General features: G+C 41.4%; 1 protein-coding gene across 14 annotated transcripts in view; it reads left to right on the top strand.

Annotated features, from left to right (window-relative positions):
* cep112 (centrosomal protein 112) overlaps positions 1-19878 on the top strand; it is a 238026-nt gene that overhangs the window by 33755 nt on the left and 184393 nt on the right. For 10 of the 14 annotated variants that reach the window (XR_005131447.1, XM_037545025.1, XM_037545026.1 and 7 more), the window contains 2 exons: positions 3915-3962; positions 4135-4212. The exons of 1 other annotated variant lie outside the window; for it this stretch is intronic. Coding sequence is in view for 12 of the 13 variants with exons in the window: in XM_037545025.1 (XP_037400922.1) it covers positions 3915-3962; positions 4135-4212 (126 nt within the window). In the remaining variant the exon portion in view is untranslated. The remainder of the gene's footprint in view (positions 1-3914; positions 3963-4134; positions 4213-19878) is intronic. 3 more of the 14 variants (XM_037545032.1, XM_037545028.1, XM_037545029.1) reach the window with 2 other exon arrangements.

Genomic DNA, 19878 nt, shown 5'->3' with positions numbered 1-19878 from the left:
ATTTAGTCTTTCTTCTTCTTCTAAGAACATTCACGTTTTCAGATTTGCCTAATGTTGTCTTTTCCTGAGAGCGTCTTGTTTTTCATTCTAATCTTATTCCAACAGCAAATCAAGTAAACCAATAGTATGATCTGCTGTCCATGTATTTAAGTAAGCATGGCCGTTCTTATAGTTTGCATATAAAACAAATTGTTTTTCCTAATTACTTAATAAATCTGAAATGCTGCCCCCCCCCCCCCCTCCCCCCCAACATCTCTGCTGCTGAACGCACTGGCTAAGCTTAACCCAACTGCTTGGCATTGTGCATGTCGGACAAGCCTGGACAGCGTTCTTTTTATCATCCCTCTGATGCCTTTGGCCCTGGAGTGAACATTTAGAGTGAGGTTAGGAAAGCGTGTCATAACACAGAGCTTTATAGCAGGGACCCGAATCAAACTCCCCACCCTGTCACTTTCTCTCTGTCTCTGTCTCTGTCTTTCTCCCAGCTGCTGCGTTTTTTTTCATCCTTTCATTTGTAAAGACATTGAAAAGGGTTTTTGTTTTTTCCATGTCCAGTCACAAGACACTTCAGATTTTGGCCTTCTGGTGGAGAGAGGGGGGGAGGGGGGGCAGGAAGACAAGGGCAAGATGAATGTGAAATGAATTGAATTTATAGTATATTGTAACTGCTCTTATCAAAACAACAGAAGTCATGTTTCAGATAAAACCAAATGTTTTTGGTTTTTCCAAACGCAGCCAAAACCAGGAATGTAGTTATCTGTGCAGGGATTTGAATCTCCGGTCACCAACGTGTAAAGCTGTGCCATCACTCACTTCACTATTTAATTATATAATATTTAGTGGTAACTCCTTTTTAGGAGCTCTACCGAGTCCACAAGTTTCCCACATTGTTTGGTTTTACAAAATAACCACATCACGGCATCTAATGCCGCGTCTTATTGGTTGGATTTTCAGTGCTGTGGTGATGCATGATGAGTTGCATCTCCAAAGGTGGTCAGTACTGCACCAGAAGTCTTGTAGACTTAACCCACTTAACCTCTATTTCTGGGGTGAGTCTGAGTCTCACCTCAGAGTACGGCTCTTGAAAAATGGCAGATGTAATAATAATGCACTTATTGTACACACCTCAAAAGGGGCAAAAAAATAAAGGGAACACTCAAATAACTCATCCTAGATCTGAATGAGTGAAATATTCTGATTGAATACTTTGTTCTGTACAAAGTTGAATGTGCTGACAACAAAATCACACAAACATCATCAATGGAAATCAAATGTATTAACCAATGGAGGCCTGGATTTGGAGTCACACACAGAATTAAAGTGGACAGTTTAGTCTCTTGTCTCTGCCTCTCGCTCTGTCCACTCTTCTTCGTCTCCCCGTTCTTTAATGTTATCCAGGAGCGGGCTGACCGGGCCAGAGCTGACCGGGCCGGAGCTGAATGTTGGAAGGCTCCTTCCAGCGATAGCAAAACATGTCTGTGAATACATGTTGAAGATGTTTACTTTAATGCATGCCGCTGCCAAAGTCCTCTCCCCATGCCACGCAGCCACCTAGAGTTAGACATCAGGGTAGGCGAAGCTTCAGCATTGAAGATTGACCAAGACCAGCTTGGGCAGTTTATGGATGGACAGGTTTTGTCCTTGTCTGAGCAAAGGGCTTCTCAGATGCATGCTTTTAAATCTTGAATCTGTCGCGTGGTGGAAAAGTAATTAGAATAGAAGATGGACAGATTGTGTGGTGGGGGAGGGTGGGCTGAGTAAGACAGGATATGGATGTGACTGTTTCAAATTCATGATTTAAGTGTCATTTTCTGCTGTTTTTTTTTTTTTTTTAGAAGTTGAAAAAAATCTGCAGTCTTTTGAAGTCTTTTTTCCTTCCCCTCCCTTTGCGTTTGTACCACAACAGACAGTGTAGTTTCATTCTATCTCACTATCGGTCTGTCTGCTTTGTGAGCAATGGTTTCGTTTGGATGACTTTCGAAAGCAATTTATTCCCCTTCGGCCCAAGTTCTCTTCCACACAGTCTAATCAAAACACCACGATGGGTGTGTGTGTGTGTGTGTGTGTGTGTGTGTGTGTTATGCATTTTCAGGACCCTGATGTTGTGACTTTGTAGGAAACCAGAGAAAAACAGCTAATCTAGATCCACAAAAACAATGTTTTCCTCTCTGATTTTTCTTCAGAGCCGCTCTGTTTGTGGGCCATGAAAATGTATGAAAGTTATACAGTTTTAGTTTTTTTTGTTTGTTTGTTTTTCATTTTCTAAACTAAATTTTTCCATATTCAAACTGTCAGTACTACCCACTAGCTAGGTCTCTACCCACCCTGCACAGTTAGCGAGCTTGGAGAGTGAAGGCATCTTTTCAGACTCTGCCAATGCAACATCATCATACAGCTCAATGTGCTTGGAGGAGAACACTAACTGCCGATTCCATAATATCTGGTAATACACACCCGTGCTGGCCAGCCTGGTGCGGGGTGCAGGTGGGAGAGTACTACCCACCCAGAGAGAGCGAGGCCATAGATGCTGTCTTGGACTCCCAACCTCGGATGGCTGTGGCATCACCAGGGATCAAACTTGTGATCTCCTGACAATAGGCCGAGAAAAAATAATCAGAACTATATATAAACGTTGTTACGCTGTCAAAATGCCCCATTCACCCTCCAGTCCACCCAGTCCGTGTGTGATGTCACAAGAACAAATTTCCATATGTCAGCCTATTCAGCAGTTTGGCTCTGTCCAAGGAATGCTCAGCTCTGGCTTATTTAGGCACAGTAACAAAAACTGCCTGTTTAACTGAAAATGATCATGTAAGAATGAATTATGACAGCTGGTTTTGCATTAAACCACACAAATGCGGTGAAAAAATAAAGCACAAAAAAAGGTAGGAAATGGACCCTTTAAGGTTAATGGTTAGGAAATTCTTACTACATGTGGATGCTTTTATTTTTATATATATATATATATATATATATATATATATATATATATGTGTGTGTGTGTGTGTGTGTGTGTGTGTGTATATATATATATATATATATATATATATATATAAAGACTTTTGTGTCCGGAATTGCAATGTAGAAAATTCCATAATGAGAAACTTGGCGTATTATATATAGTTTACATACCCATTTTAAAGTTTATCACGGTTTTCCTTTATGTAAAAACATTTTGCAGATATAGAAATAATTCTAGTACGATTGTGCTGTTCCTCAGCTTCACAGGTTTGGAATCTGTTAAAAGGAAGATTTATCCGGAATTGAAATGTAGAAAATTCCATAATGAGAAACTTGGCGTATTAAAGAGAAATTACAGTAACTACATAATTACCGTATAGTATTTATCATGTAATAGCCTCTTGATGTTTCCACAAAAATGTGAAATGGTGAATAAAATGTCTTAAATTAGGTTCTGTTATCTGGATTATAATATTTGAGCCTACGCTGTAAATCATTACTGAATAAAACAAAAGCAAATATATGACAAGTTATTCAAGACAAGTGTATGACCCCACATCCAAAAAAATGCATAGGTGTGTGTGTGTGTGTGTGTGTGTGTGTGTGTGTGTGTGTGCTCGCTCTGACTCAGACCACTGGATGGACTCCTTGCAGATTATGGGTCCTGTTGACGAAGCCAAAACTGAAAGGAAAAAGGGAAAAAAATGTTTTAAAAGAAACGGAAGCAGGTTAGCCGCACACAATGTCTTGAAGTGACCTGCGGTATTCTTCTGAGTAAACAGCCAGAGTTTAGGGAAGAGCGTGTGTTTAGGTGGCGTCCTTTGAAGTTGGCCTAGATTGTTTATGATAAATAAATGGAGGTCGGAGTGGGAGGGGAAGTTTTGGAGGGGTGGAGGAGGTGTCTCGCCAAGAAAGGAGGAGACTTAAGGCCTTGCATTGTTTTATTTTCGCAGATTGAGCACCCCAGGTATTTGCGCGAGAACCCTATTCCCTTGTCTCCGGTAAGTGCCAAAACCCCCTAGTGGAAGGGGGCAGGAAGAGAGGTCACTTTGATCCTTTCCAGTGAATTCCTCTCACATCTCTTATCTCTCTCTCTCTCTCTCTCTCTCTCTCTCTCTCTCTCTCTGTCTCTGTCTCTGTCTCTGTCTCTGTCTCTGTCTCTCTCTTTAATAGATCTACTCGAAATCAAGCCTAAGGAAAAGCAGCCCCTGTACTGATGAGCAAGCTTCAGTTTTCAAACCACATAAGGAGGTAGGCACCACAAAATAAGTCCCACTGCTCAGCACCAACTGTACTAAATAGGTGGATCTCAATCTGGTTCTCAGGGCACCTCCAAGTCCACCTTTTTCCCCAGAGATAGAACAAAAACCTAGACCCACTATATTTTACATAACCTTTATTTAGACACAGCAACCATAGCAGAACCCTTTTTGATTCTGTGTAGAATCATATACAACACACTATGTAGAACCACAATATAGAACCATTTTCAAAGAGATTCTCTATAGAACCATACAGAACAGATTATCCATGAATTTGAAGAACCATGCAAAAAACTGTTTTAGCATAATTTTTCTATAGCAGAACATATGGTTCTAAATAGATAAATAATACTGCCTTTATGTCCCCTTGAAGAACATTTTTATATATATATATATATATATATATATACATTTTATATATATAAATCGGGGATTGAACCATAGTCTACAAAAAAAAAAAATATATATATATATATATATATATATATATATATATATATATATATGGTGGTTGGTTAGTGTAGTGGTTAACACCTTTGCCTTCTACACTGTAGACTAGGGTTCAATCCCCGACCAGGGCAAGCGCCCTACACTATACCAATAAGGGTCCTTGGGCAAGACTCCTAAGACCACCTTGGCCTACCTGTGTAAAATGATCAAATTGTAAGTCGCTCTGGATAAGAGCGTCAGCAAAATGCCATAAATGTAAATATATATATATATATATATATATATATAAAAAGTGTGTGCTTTCTTTAATTTCCAGTCAAAATTAGCCAGAAGGCTTAACAACTAAATCTGAAATTTCCAGGATTTATTTTGTCCACTTTTTGCCTCCATCACGGTTTCCATTCTTTTCAGGAGACTTTTCACATTTAGTTTTTATGGAAGTCTACAGATGTTTTTCCACACTTTCAAAGTTCAGTCTTAGAAATTGGTTGCATTTTCTGCTCACTACGATCCAAGTCACCCCACATTCATCGATGTAGAGGTCTGGACCCTAGATGGGTCAGTCCAGTGTTCTGAGAACACCAGCAGCTTCTTTGTGATTTGCACATTTTTGTCTGTTTCCTTTTCTTGGTAACGATTTCTTGACAGTCCTTTCAGAATCAGGGCTTCTTACATTGATCCGTCTTTTCAAGGTGGAAGTATGGACAGAAACACCAGTGGAGTTTTTTCATATCTGAAGCAAAAATAGAGCTTATTTTTCTTCTTGTCTTTAAAAACTATGAAAAATATAAGTACACTTCATCTGATGATTCCGGGTTTGATGGTCCAGAGATCTTGCATAGTTAGTAATTAGGAGCAACATATTTTGTATTTTAATATTCGTTTAATCTCCAGTTTTAGAAAAAATTTTGGAAGGTTTTTCTGCGACTGGATTATTTTATATCTAAACGTCTCAGAAATATCTCCAGAAAAAGAAATACGGTTTATTTTGACTGGAAATTAAAGAAATGAGGGGCAGTCTCTGACTTTCCACAATGCTATATGAACTAATCTGTAGAAACCTTGAGTGGTAATTTGAAGGGCTGCATGGAAACAAGCACCTACCCACTTAAACCAAATGAGACCCTGATTTCTCATTTGGGTCTCCTCCTCCTCCTCCTCCTCCTCCTCCTCCTCCTCCTCCTTCTCCTTCTTCTTCTTCTTCTTCTTCTTCTTCTTCTTCTTCTTCTTCTTCTTCTTCTCCTTCTCCTTCTCCTTCTCCTCCTCCTCCTCCTCCTCCTTCTCCTTATTATTATTATTAATAATTGTAATGGTATGTACTGTTTTCACAACTTTTTTTTTGGAAACTAACACTTTTGCACAGTATTAATTTGATAGGAAAGCATTGAGCGCTGGTCATTCATTAAATACAATTCTACCTCTTTAATATGCAAACACAGCCCTGAAGACCCTTAGAATGGCTAAATTGGTATAAGTGCATGTCTGAAACTCATGCAAGCCTGATCTTAGCTACACAGTGGCTCAGGACTAATGAACACTGAAATCTACAAAATTGCTAATCTTGCACACAATACTGATATTTTGGTAAGATATTGATAACATTTGATTATTTAACCTCAAAATATTACGTTAAAATATTAGGGTAAAATTTAGACAAGGTTTGGTACGTTTACGGTAAAGACTGCACTATACGCAGTTTTGACAAACAAGGGCTATTGTGTTGTAATCAGAGTTCATCTGAGGATTTCTGCTGCCGTTCTAACAGCCCCCTTAACTTTGTACTGATTTCTTAACATGGCATTTCTGAACCACTTCGAACTCGTTGAGGTTTGACGTGACTTTGCAGCCTCTAGCTAAATACCAGATGATAGTCGGTTGCATTTTATATATACTTGAAAAGCCCAGATGCTGAAAGAAGGTTTGGCTGACGCACCTTGATGAAACCCGTCCCCTCTCCTTGCGTTTTCTCTTGTTTTTGAGACACTGATCCCAAACGGCCTTTTAAGAGACTCAGGAGAAAAAGACAGTGTTGTGATGACAGTTTTTTTTTTCCCCTCCCTGTTATGTTGGCTTAAGCTGCAAATCCCATAGAGGCAGCTTCGCTTTGATGTTGCTTCTCGCTTTCTCGTCTGCTACTGTTAAATATAAAACTAGGCATGACCTGCCTTAATCACCCACCCACCCCTCTGTGCTTTTCCTGAGCTGCTCTCAGTTTGGTCTGCTCGAGTCACAAACAGCCATTAATCCACCAAAAACAATCAGAAGTGTCCATCTGTATGATGACCCTCAACTTGTCCGACAAAGGTGATTTGGTGTTCTTTAATTTTGAGAGCTGCTTTTGTGGCTGCTTTATTGCTCAGATTGAGCCCAGAGATGAAACAGATGTGGTGCAACAACAACAAAAAAAAACTCGCTTGCTTAGAAACGGTGCAACAAATAAACCTGCTGGTCAGCGTTAAGGCAAGTTATTTGAAGCCATACCATAAAAGAACCTTGCATTGTTTCCTGAAGTGTGATTTCTACAAGTAGTTTTGAAGGCACATCCACGGAAAGGTTCTTAAGGGAACCGAAAATGTGGCATTATTCCAACAAAGCCATTTGGGCACCAAGAGTGAATGGCAGTGTTCAGCAACTCCTCCTCCTTGAGATCTGCATTCCTGCAGAGTTTAGTTCCAACCTGCATCTAACAGACTCCCTCCCATTAACACTAATGCATGTGTTGCAGCCCAAGACTTCCAGAGAAGTTCATTAGATGGAGCAGGTGTGGCTGATTGTGGTTAGAGCTACACTCTACAGGAAGACCGATCTTCAGGGCCAGGGTTGGGGACCACTGCTTATATGTGTTGTGTGTTGGCCAGAATGATGTAAAAATGAGCAGCTGGTACTGATACTGATTCATGGGCATGTCTAAAGCCATTAACAGCTAACAGCTGATATAATTTTATTGGAATTGTCAGAAAGAAATTTGCATTTATTAGTTAAAATGTGCTTTTCTGACTGATATTCTTGTAAGCTCTCAGTTGTCACACTGTAGGTGGAGCTACTATTTGAGGTTTTGGTTTATATTAATGATCCCTTTTCTTGTTTTTTGGTAGTTTTCATTAGTTTTTAAAAAAGGTTCTTTTGTGTTTATAGCATGTCACTCTGAAAGGTTCTGAATACAGTATATTACCAGCTTATGAGTCACTTGTTGTTTCACTATGTGACAGCATTTCAGACCGATCTGGTAAATCTGGACAGATATAAAACTCTTCAGATTATCCAGATCAGCCTCTACGTCTGTTATATAGTTAAACAGTGAGCGGCTTGTACGTTGGCGGTATACTGTCACGTGCAAAAGATCGCCAAACATTTTAAATAACGTTTTGTTGATTTTCTAAATGAAAATATGTTAACACATCCAGTACAGAGAACACGCTTCAGCAATGTTGGTTGAATTTAACATATTGGGAAAGAATTACAGCAAAAAGTGAGACCCATGTAAAAATCACGGCACATTTTATATTTAATTTGTTTTGTTTTTTATGTTCAACTATATAAATAAGTAGAAATTGTGCACAAATTTGCAGAAAATTGCAATTACTTGTGGAAGATCTGTTACCTTATAACATCTTTTTTGGCCATAACGATTTGATGGTTTTGAGCGTCTGAGTTTTGAACAGGTCTTCCCATCGTTACTTGTTCCGAGACCTTTCCTTGACTGTGATTGGTCCTAATCACAGCATCATTCATTCTGAGACCTCCCCTTGGTAGCTTTTATCGGTGCTGAAACTTCCACAGACTTTTGAGTGTTTTCACAACAGCGTTTCCAGTGGACGTTCGGCTTCATTCAGTTCTTTCATCGTTTGATGTATACGGCTGGTTTTCTTGGGTTCTGTAGTGGTGCAGCTGTCCGTTTCACTGGGAGATGGTGAGTTGTAAGGTGCAAGGCGATGCAAATCCCTGCAAATCTGCGGATCGTCAATTTTGGCTGATATTGTAGTCCGACCAATATATCGGTCAGGCTCTAGTGTAACGGCGTGCTGTAGCTCTTAAGGTCTTGCGCAGGATAGAAGACCCAGCAGCCCTCTTGTGTGTTTATATTGAAGCCAGAGAAAAAGCTCTCTCGTAAGGTTGAGAAAGGTGAGTGAAACGTTCCTCAGAAGCCACTGTTCTTTCATGGGGGGAAATGGTGCATGACTTGGCTTTTACTACCTATGATTGAAATGGCAGCGACGTATTCAGGGGGGTTAAGGGAAGCGAGTGAGGTTACACTGCTGCGCACTGTTTCCTGTACTCATCTCTAGTCCCTCTTCTGCCAAAAGACCCCTCTAAAGACAGATTTATTCCGCTACCCCATTTCTTTTCCAACTTTTTTTTTGTAGGAGTAAACACAATCTCTCTGTTGTATCTCTCTCTTTCTATCTCCGTGACTCTCACATTGTCTCTATGTTTCTAATTAGGTTCTTTTCTTCCGACAGTGTTTGAAATAGGCTGGTGGCAGTGGTTGAGTCCAAGCAGTAGTGTCATCTGATATTTGCAGCTGTGTAAATATTGATTAACTATATTTTCTCATAGCAGATCAGCAGTCGAGTCACATTATTATGACCTCCAGCTAATATCCAGAGTAACTGCCGCGTGCAGCACGGAGAGCAGGTAGACGGGATGGGTGTGACTCAGTAAGGTCCGGGTAGGTTGTCACAGGTATCTGGAGCCATGTATCCCACAGCTGCTGGATGCTGTGTCGGGGGGGATCCATAGAGCGAACACGACGATCAAGTTGGTCCCAAAGATGCTCAGTTGCGTTCAAGTCTGGGGAATTGGGGGACTAGGGTAGTGCTTGGAAGTCTGAGTCGTGCACTTCCCACCAATGTCATTTCTAGCCTTGTGATGTCACGTTGTCTTGCTCGGAAGATCCCATTCCCTCCAGGGAACACAATCAGCATGTATGGGTGTACGTGATCTGCTAGGATGGATTCTCACCCAAATCGGTTGAGAGTGCGTTCTACATGGATGAGTGGGACCAGAGAATGCCATGAAAACACTGTGACTCGAGAGTGTAGAGATCAAAGAAAACATAGACCTGTAGGAAAACATACAACCAGAGTTTGTTGGGGTTAATTATATACAGGTGGTTGGTAAGTGTAGTGGGTAACACCTCCGCCTTCTACGCTGTAGACTAGGGTTCAATACACTATACCCATAAGAGTCCTTGGGCAAGACGCCTAACACCACCTTCGCCTACCTGTGTAAAATGATCAAATTATAAGTTGCTCTGGATAAGAGCGTCAACCAAATGCTGTAAATGTAGAATATACCATCACTCAGGCCTCAAATATTACGCCAAGATTTTTTCCTGCTGAGAGGAGCTCCGACACCATTGAGTATTCATACTCGTAACCTGTAAGTTTACCTGGACCTGAACCTGGCTGATGTAATAGACATATGATGAACTGTTTAGCTGCATTAGGCTGGTAGCTGCAGTACCAAATTAGAGGGGAGTTATCCTCTTGTGAAGACGCACCTAAATGTATCTGTATCAAGACACAGAGGAAGGGGTTAAGCATAGCTTGCAGAGGCCAGCTCGTCTTGTGAATCTGTGGGGCTTTAAATCGAGTACATGCTCGTTGGCTGTCCAGTGGTGCTAGGGGTGAGACGAGACCCTATGATTGTTCTCGACTAGTAATATCAAGGCACTGAGAGAGGTATGGTTTGAAAGCAGAGGTGGAAAAAAATTCGAAATGCTGTATTCTTGTAAACCTAGTCTCCATAAAAAATTAGTAAAATATTGGATCGGTATCAGCCAGTGCTCAAAGTTTCAGTATCTGTACTGGAATAGAAAAAGTGGCGTAGAGCCATATCTGCAGAGAAGTATGTTGGCAGACTCCTACGCGAATGTGGGCCCTAAAGAAGCTAACTTTGGACACTAAACATGTCTTGGCAATCTGTGTTTGGCAGTAAGGGAGAAGGGGAGAAGAAGCCCAGCAGACGTAGTGGTAGACGAGTAGTATTGGACAGTGTAGATGACCCACGGTTATTATTGGTATTTGAGCAGTCGTGGGCTGGAGGTTAGGGAACTGGCCCTGTGACCGGAAGGTTGCCGGTTCGATCCCCAGTGCCGACAGTCCATGACATGAGCAAGACACCTAACCCCCACCTGCTCCCCGGGCGCCGTGGATCGGGCTGCCCACCGCTCTGGGCAAGTGTACTCACTGCCCTCTAGTGTTTGTGTGTTCACTAGTGTGTGTGTGTGTGTGTGTGTGTGTGTGGTGTTTCACTTCACGGATGGGTTAAATGCGGAGGTGGAATTTCCTCGTTTGTGGGATTTAAAAAAGTATAAAGTATATTTTTGCAAATAAGTTGACATTTGCTTACCTAGAAGTGGAAAGCTGGTTGGCATTAACTTAGCTAGCATGATAACAGCTCTGGTCACTAAAGAACGTGTTTGATTCTGTGTAACTGAAGCACCAATACCAAGTTTAGAGGATCATGATCCAAATCTGAGGGAATGAAGTTGGGCAACTGGCATTGAAGGGACTGAAAGCCACATTAAACCTGTTCTCTGGGTCTGTGGCCAGTTCAGCTATCCAAACAGTGCTTCCAACCACAGTACAGGTTAGATTCTGGCTAACTTGTGTGCTGCAGAAACAGTTGTTCATTATAAAAACTAACATCTGAGAGAGCAAAACTCAAGGGACGGATGTCGGAGTGATGGGAAGCCCAAATCAAACCTGTTGTGTCATGTGATGTGGGTCTGTAGTGATTTTGCCTAAGCAAACAGTAGCTTAGGTAGCAGGCCAGCCGTACCACAGAGCACAGCACAGGCTTGGTCGAAGCCACCCGATGAGGATATCTGAGTGAAAAGTCGAGACATCGAATGTGTTTTATAGTGAGTGTCATTCTTGGCCATCGCTGAGCTTTTCTCATGATTTTTTTTCTTTTTCTGGCTGATGCCCCACCCCCTCATATTGTTGAACCTTAGCACCATCACTGGGATTTGAATCTCCAGTGATAGTGTGACACCTTAAACTGGAAATGACAGAAATACAGGCTTCATTGCTGAATTTGAGCTCAAAATGCCATTAAAATCAGAATAATAAAATAAACTTAACTCTTAAATTACATCGGCCAGTACCATTGGTTATTTCTTCATAATCAGTATCGGTGTCTATTTTTATGTTTCTTAGGCACTATTTTATGTCATTATTTCAAAAATATTTGGTTGGTAGGTGCTAGTACCTGTTTTTTTTTTTTTTTTATTTCTCGGTTAAAAACCCTTTTTTTTTTCTTTTTTCCTGTGTCTCTTGTTCGTTGGACAGCACAGACCGATATCTTTGTGTAGTAATTAGGTAGATTAAGCCTCGCAGCATGTAGCCGATGAGTCTTTTGATGCTGTTTTGAGGATGATCAGTGTGTTCAGGTGTTCTCATCAGGGGGTCTCCTCACATCACGTCTCCTACGTGCCAGCCTCATTTCCACAGAAAAACTGCCATCCAGCGCCTGCTTCTGTTCCCCAGGTCAGCCTGATCTTTTTAATTACAACTCACCAACTTCAGCATCCATAGTTAATGGACAAGGCAGTGAAAGCAAAGGTGTTGGGCTGAAGTGTTCTTATCTGGGCTGAACGTGCTTTTGAAGTACTCCCAGATTTGCTCGTAGATGTGTTTGTGCTGCTGTATTTGTTGGTGTATTGCATGAGTCCGTCCACTAGTGGGAGACACTGGTTGGCTTGTGTGTGTGTGCGCACGCACGCATGAGCATTGGGAGTGTGTGGAGTGCCTCCTTCGTTTTCTCTTCTAGCCAGAACTCAGCTGGCAACTCCACAGCTTCAGCCTTGCTAAGACCCCCCTTAGGCCACAGCACTGTGCGCACACATGAAAGAGCAGAATTACTGGCAGCAAACAGTCCATGGCTTCAGTGGTATTAGAGAAATACCCAGTGTCTTCTGTAATAGAGTTAATAATTTATGCACTTTATAAATAGACTTAGGCTGTTTAATCTCCTAGACTTAGCGTTTGTAGACCGCTAAAGTGTGGTCTGATGCATAAATTCCTTGTTAGCTACGTTTGTCTTAGTGTTGCCGCAGAATGAGATTAGCAATAGAGAACAAACCACATAAAGGAGATATTTTAGCTGATACGAGGTGTTTCGCAAATGCTGCTTTAGTCACTGACGAAACTGTCTAAAGTGTTTAAAATAGTTCCCGTGTATTTCGCTAAAAGAAGGCATCACATTGCTTATAGTAAAGAGAGTTAAATTAAGCGGCTCTCTTTCCAGCAGGTGATTTGACGGGAGTTTGGCTTCTTTTATGCGAAGCATTTAATCCGTTTCTGTTTTGGTTCGTTTGTTGAAGTAGAAGTATATTCATAGTTACCTCCTTAGGTCCTATTACTTAGCTCAGCAGTGATACAGTAGTCAGAAAACCTGCTGTTATCACGGATAACAGCCCAGGTAAAGCATTTCTCCACACAGTCAGATACACATGCATCGTATCTGCCCAGCATTCGGTTCACATAGTGACCTGCTCGTGGTAATGTAACAGAAGAATTTGCTCACTGATATCAAGAGAAGAATAGCCATTCTATATTACCCGAACACTGATGGATGATTGATGTCGAGCTCTCCTGCTGCCCGCTTCAGACCAGCTGCCCACGCCCCAGCTGCCACCACCTGCCTTGGACTACCTGCCCACCCTACACTGATGTTCTCATAGACTCCCAGCTATTCCTACTACTAACACTACTGCTATTAATATTAGTAGTATAATAACTCTGTGGGTAGTCTGACCAGAGGAGGACGGGTCCCCCCCCGGTGAGCCTTGGTTCCTCCCAAAGTTTCTTCCTCAGCTCTGAGGGATGTTCTCCTTGCCGCTGGCGCCCCCTGGCCTGCTCACCTGGGGGATTCACATTCATGTTAAAACTTTGTCTTTACAGGAATTCTGTGAAGCTGCTTTGAGAAAACATCAGATGTAAAAAGCGCCACAAATAAATTTGACTTGGCTTTTTCCCCCCAACCATGAACGACTCCAAACTCTCCATCTTCACCATTTGATGGATGCATTTTTCTGGTAAAACGCTGTCAAAATTTCATTTGCGGCATCATGTTACGTCACACTATACTGTACTAAGCGTATAAGACAGCTGATAAGGCACAGTCATTGATTATTCTCTACGCTCTTGATGAATCGACAGTGATTGTAAATTCCCTCGTGTGCTTTTTTTCCTCTACAAAGACCTCAACTTCTTTTTGAAGGCTTTCTCGTTATCTTTCATTCAGAAAGGTTTTTTTTTCTTTGGAGTTAAAAGTTTCTGTAAAGTTATGAATGGCTATTTTTATTAGTGATGACGCTGATCAGACGGTGATCAGATATTAGGATGAGAAGATGTCAGATTGGACATCATAGGGAGTAAAAATGATCTGATCCTGTAAAGAAATGTGGAAATACACCCACCCCGCGTAAAGTGATGTTCGCTGAGCATTTCTTCCTAAATTTTAAGCCTCTACCTTCTAAAGGAAATGTCATACCAGTATTGGCTGATGCTCAAGGCTTCGAGGTCGGTGTTGTTGAAGGTGGTCGCGTGTCATCTAGTTTGTATTGGTTGGCGTACTTTTGGGGGTTTGAAGACATTTGAAATATGTAACTACACACGACCTGCGGAAGAGAATTTTGCAACATCAGGCCTGCTTATGGACCCTGATGACTGATAGTGTGTCGAAAGATTATTCAGAGACGGCTCAGTCAAAACCTAGATGTTTCTTCAGAGGATGCAAGTGAATTATGGGCTGCTGTCATCATATCTTCTTCAGTACAATGCTGATTTTTTTATTTTATTTTATTTTTTTTGTATTTGAGATATGAACATTGAGCCAGACCTTCTTTTTTGGCAAGAAGATTTGATGCAAGAAGATTTGTGACCTGGTCACTGCTAAATCCTACCGGACACCTCTGACTTTGGTTGGAAGTGTTGGAAGTCTGGCAACATATATATTCTGCTCAATTTACTAATGCTTAAGCGACTATTGACCGCCCAACTTGAGTGGCTTTTTCTCCGCCTTTTAAAAATGATTCGTTTTTTTTTTGTCAAATTCGTCAATTTGCTTTGATGTGGCTGCAGGATGTGCTGACAGTCTCTTATTGTTTCTCCAATTCTGGCTTCTTTCGGTGGATTATGTTTTAGGGGGAGGTTTGTAATCCATTATTCAACACGACGATAACATCACCGCAGGATCAGTGAGTTTCTAGTGGGTTGTGTTTTCATATATAGTGTGGAAGTCGTGGGCTGGAGGTCAGGGAACTGGCCCTGTAACCGGAAGGTCGCCGGTTCGATCCCCAGAGCCGACAGTCCATGACTGAGGTGTCCTTGAGCAAGACACCTAACCCCCAACTGCTCCCCGGGCGCTGTGGATAGGGCTGTTCACCACTCTGGGCAAGTATGCTCACTGCCCCCTAGTGTGTGTGGTCATTAGTGTGTATGTGGTGTTTCCCTTTTACGGATGGGGGGGATACACTGTTGTGGGACTAATAAAGGTTTCTTAATCTACTTGATCATATTTGCCTCACATATGATTACACACTATTTCATATTTACATTTGAGGCTACCATTTTAATTGCAATTACAGGTCTCAAGTGCAGGCTTGGGGTGTTTTCAGACCGTCTCAAGTCCGTAGTGCCAAGTTCGGGTTTTTGTGATGTATCTTTTTTTTTTTTTTATATATATATATATGGTTTGGGTAGTTTCACACTACAACAGCTAAAATGCACTAAATTATACATGTGTGCTTGTTCAGTGGTCAGAAATTTCTCTGTTACTCTCACCTTTGCCACCGTTTGATCCCAAAAAAAAAGCTCCTACCTTGAATTAAAATAGACGCTTGAGATCTCCAACACAGTGAAAGCAGTTATATAAAACTAACTTGATATCTGCTTCTTTATGATTGGTTTGTCAATTTGAATGTAACCGCTGAGGCCACTGATGCAGTACATTCCACGATCCATGTGCCAAAAGACATTACTTCACTGTTATTTTATTGCTCGTCTGCCTGTAATTAGCAGCAGCTTAAGCTGCGAGAATGATACGAGTGCCTGTAAAGAGTCAGAGGTTAAAATCGGCAGATTATGCGGACGGCGCAGTGATGACGAGAGCAGAAAAGCACGCTGTGGTATTAAATTTCCTCATTTGGTGCAGCCGATCACAAAAATGTGTTCCCACCAGGGTTTAATTTGGAAGCGAACCGAGACGAGTGATATTGCCGGACCATGCTTTGCTTGTTCGTTGTGCGCCAGAGTACAAGGTGGCGTGTTCACACTTCACATCACTTCACGTCAGACTGAACTATATAAAAAGTTTAATAGATCCCCACCAAACCGATGGGTGTGAAAGCGCCGTTACTCACATCTGTGGCTTTCACTACTTTAATCCAGTCCAAAACACAGTTGACCTTTCTGACGTCCTCTGTTATTTCACTAAAAGAGACGCAGTCGTAATAAAACTTTGGTGGTATCGACAAAAGCCGACGTGTGCCTGAGCAGAGGGATTAGTTGAGAGGACAAACATTTGGGTGATATTAAAAGATCAATAGAATTGGAGCTTTTTGCTTCGTCTGCTACAGCAGATTAATATATAAGGGATGAAAGGGCCTTCATGAATCAAACTGCAGAACTGCTCAGAAATGACCTCACGGCTCCCAGGAATGTTGATTTAAACGTTTTTCTTACCGATATTTGGCTCTTCGAGTAAAACGAATACAGATCTATCTAGCCAAGCAGTTAGCTTTGTGTTTATAAAGGTCTGCTCGCACCAAGAGATACTTACTTGAACTCGGAGCGGCATTTTGAGTGTGTTCATCATCATTACAACAGAATTATTTCCAAATATTGTTCTTGCGTCCTCTAATAGGACAATTAGACGCTAAATTAGACTCCCAGAAAACACTAAATTGCCTTAAATGAGCTCTCAAATCCCCTGGATGTTGTAGATGTGTTCCTTTTCAGTCGTGAACATTTTTCTTGCTGTCACCCGTGCTCACTCATTAGACTCGCTTTGTGTTAAACGAACAATTTGTGTCTCATGTCTGCGCAAGCATAAAATGAGCATGTTGTGTTTTCATAACCAGCATAATCAAATTTTAATCATCACAGATAGAAATGACTGTGTTCTGTTCTGGGTCTTGTTACTAGTCTCTAGTCTAGGGCTGTATCGCCTCAGACAGCCTTATGACATGGCTTGCCAGGTCAACCAGGTCAGGTCATAAAAGCGGTTAAAACAGTGAGATTTCTGTTGCGTTTTCTTGGGAAAAGTCCGCACTAATGAATTAATTGTGATAATTAAGGCGTGACAAGATCACTGATGGCCGTCCCTTTGTGATGCCAAAAGTGGTCATCTAAGTAGTAGTGGGTAACAGAGGTTCATCCGGTGAGCTGTTTGAAGTTGTGCCTCCGTTTTGTCATAAACATTATACTGGTATGCCAAAAAATACTTGCAGACAACGCAACAAACAAACAGTTCACAACATTCAAATGTTACCCCCTTTAGCTGAATAAGTGCAGCAGAACTCCGTTCACCTCCTTCCGTCTGGTTCATTGCATCCGATGTGGTCCGCTTTGTTTTGAGGCAGCGGACGTAAAGGCATGGCCAGTCAAAGTCATGAACAGAGCACTTGTTTCTTCTCATACTGACTCGGTCACCTGCATCAGATCAGGCAGTTATGCATGCAACAAGCAGTCTCTTGACATTCGGAGATGCATGTATTTTTTTTATGCTTGCTTCATATTTAAAATTTTCATTCCACCTTAAATGAAGCAGCAGCAGTTGCATTCAACCCCCTGTACAGGTGCCATAACGTAGCTGCTGCTTCATTTGAGGCAGAGCTGAACAGATGTTCACTAAGAAACCTTAATATATACTAATAATAAAACTAATAATAACCATTTTTGGTCGTATTTCCCACCACTGCCTCAAAGGCACTAATAATAATCTCAGAGGTATTTAAAACCAGTAGAAATGAACAGTGTAGTGATGATTCTCAGGAAGTGAGAAGTCGCCCAGCTTTTATTTTTAGGATTATTTTCGTTTGTAATGATTTGTGATATTGCTGAAGGAGTTGTGACGGAAGGATTGAATCTTCAGCTTTAACTGCTACTGCCTTGGTAGTAAGGACAGAAGGGCGTTTCTCACATATCGCCTGACCGTACCGGTCATGTTTGCATAGTTATTCCGTGATGGTGACCAAAGCTGCCCAATGTAACAGGTTTAAAATGATGTTGAACGTGTTGTCATATCCACAGATTCCATTTGAAGGGAATCCTAGATTATTTTACGGAATTCTTCCATGAACACAGATTTATAGTAGTGAGGTGATTTGCTCTTTTTCTAGTCCCATGTTCAGAATGTCATTCAGACCCGAAATTCTGCATTAGGATATTTAGATGTAATTGAAGTAATTGTCATGTAATATCATTACGGTACCTCAGTCATTGCAGTATTTATGTTCATTAATGTTGAGTTTCACTTATTATTAAGTATTTTCATTTGAAAGCAGTATGAACTGTAATAACTTTAATGTGAGTCTTTGGTCAGTTTTGATGGACTAAGAGGTGAAAATGTAAAATTATGGTCAACAAATTAAAGCATTTAAAAAAACGCATTAATGAGAGAAAATTCAAACAGAATTGATTCCCTACGGCTCTGTGTGTGTTGCTTAAACACTAATCACAGTTATTTATGACCGCAGACTATTTATGTGACGATTTTGAAGATGTGCATTATATTAATGTATTCATTTGTTTTGTTATCTTGTACATTTACATTTATGGCATTTGGCTGACTCTCTTATCCAGAGCGACTTACAATTTGATCATTTTTACACAGGGAGGCCAAGGCGGTGTTAGGAGTCTTGCCCAAGGACTCTTATTGGTATAGTGTAGGGTGTTTACCCAGGTGGGGATTGAACCCCAGTCTACAGTGTAGAAGGCAGAGGTATTAACCACTACACTAACCAACCAATCTTGTCTGTTCATCAACTCATTTTACCTGTTGGTCTGTAGTCAGCGACATGCAACATCTCCAATATCCATGTAAATGTGTTCGTTTTGTTTCGCAAGCTTACAGTTTGAGTGGCTGATATTATTTAATAGTGTTGAAGTTTAATATTAATAGTAGGCTTGGTTTTATGCGATATCACTTCATTGTATACGTCAGTGAGTCAACAGCTCTCCCTCCAAGCCTTCTTATTGTCTTTATGTCGGCTTGATGAAGTGCGTAGGCTTTGAAAACGCCTTGGGCCAAAGGTTTTGACACATAGTAGGACCATTATAATCCTCACCGAAGCCTTGGAGAGGCTATGGAAAACCCATTAGCACTGACATGCATGGGTTCCGGGGCCATTGGGACGTTATGTTTTTCTTTAAGTACCTGCTAAGGCTGTCCTTAGAGACTGTTTGGAGGTGTTGCTTAAGAACAGATGTGTTGTCTTTGAACAGAGCACGGTTTGTACTTGCCCTACATTGCTGTTTAACACTGCAGCCTGTAGAAATTAGATGATGGCAGTCGTGGCAGGTTGTTAATTAACGTGAAGTATCTTTAGTCCTAGCCTTCATCCATAATCCAGCTACTATTAAGATGTACGAGGCAGACTGCATGTCTTTGATAAGATTCATATTTCAGCATGCAACAAGCAGTTCAGGCTTTTGCATCATGTTCTGTTTACAGATGTGCCAAAACACACATCAATAGCTCTCTTTTTGCCTGTCTATCCCTGCAGAGATGTCGCATTATGACTATCAAATGGATAAACTGTTTGAGAGGTCCTTTTTTTTTTATAACCTTTCTGTGTTTATCCAAACATGGGCTGTTACTAAGGAATTTGCTCTCGAAGTGGATAGAGACACAGCCACAGAGCACTAAAACGCGGTAGACGGTTTGCAAACACACTCCCCGAGGGAATGCATGTGAGCAATGGCAGTTTAAGAAAAGAAGGAACGGCTGCTTCGGTCTCTCTGTCTTTCTCTCTTTCCTCCCTCCATCAGGGTGCGTTCATCTCCCCTCCACTCCCCCAGACTGTTTCCCTCACTTCTCTTACGCAAGAAACCGGCGTCAAACACGCCGTCGCTTCTCTGAGGATAACTCGGAGGAAACTGCATGTCACTCGCTTCGCCAGGATCTCGTAACACCCCCCCGCCCCCTACAATTTAAAAAAAAAAAAAAAACCTTGAGGTGCGTACTTGCC

The sequence above is a fragment of the Pygocentrus nattereri genome, chromosome 14 (assembly GCF_015220715.1).
Source record: "Pygocentrus nattereri isolate fPygNat1 chromosome 14, fPygNat1.pri, whole genome shotgun sequence".
Classification (NCBI taxonomy): domain Eukaryota; kingdom Metazoa; phylum Chordata; class Actinopteri; order Characiformes; family Serrasalmidae; genus Pygocentrus; species Pygocentrus nattereri.
The sequence above is the reverse complement of the archived record's forward strand: the minus strand, read 5'-3'. Positions and strand labels throughout refer to the sequence as shown.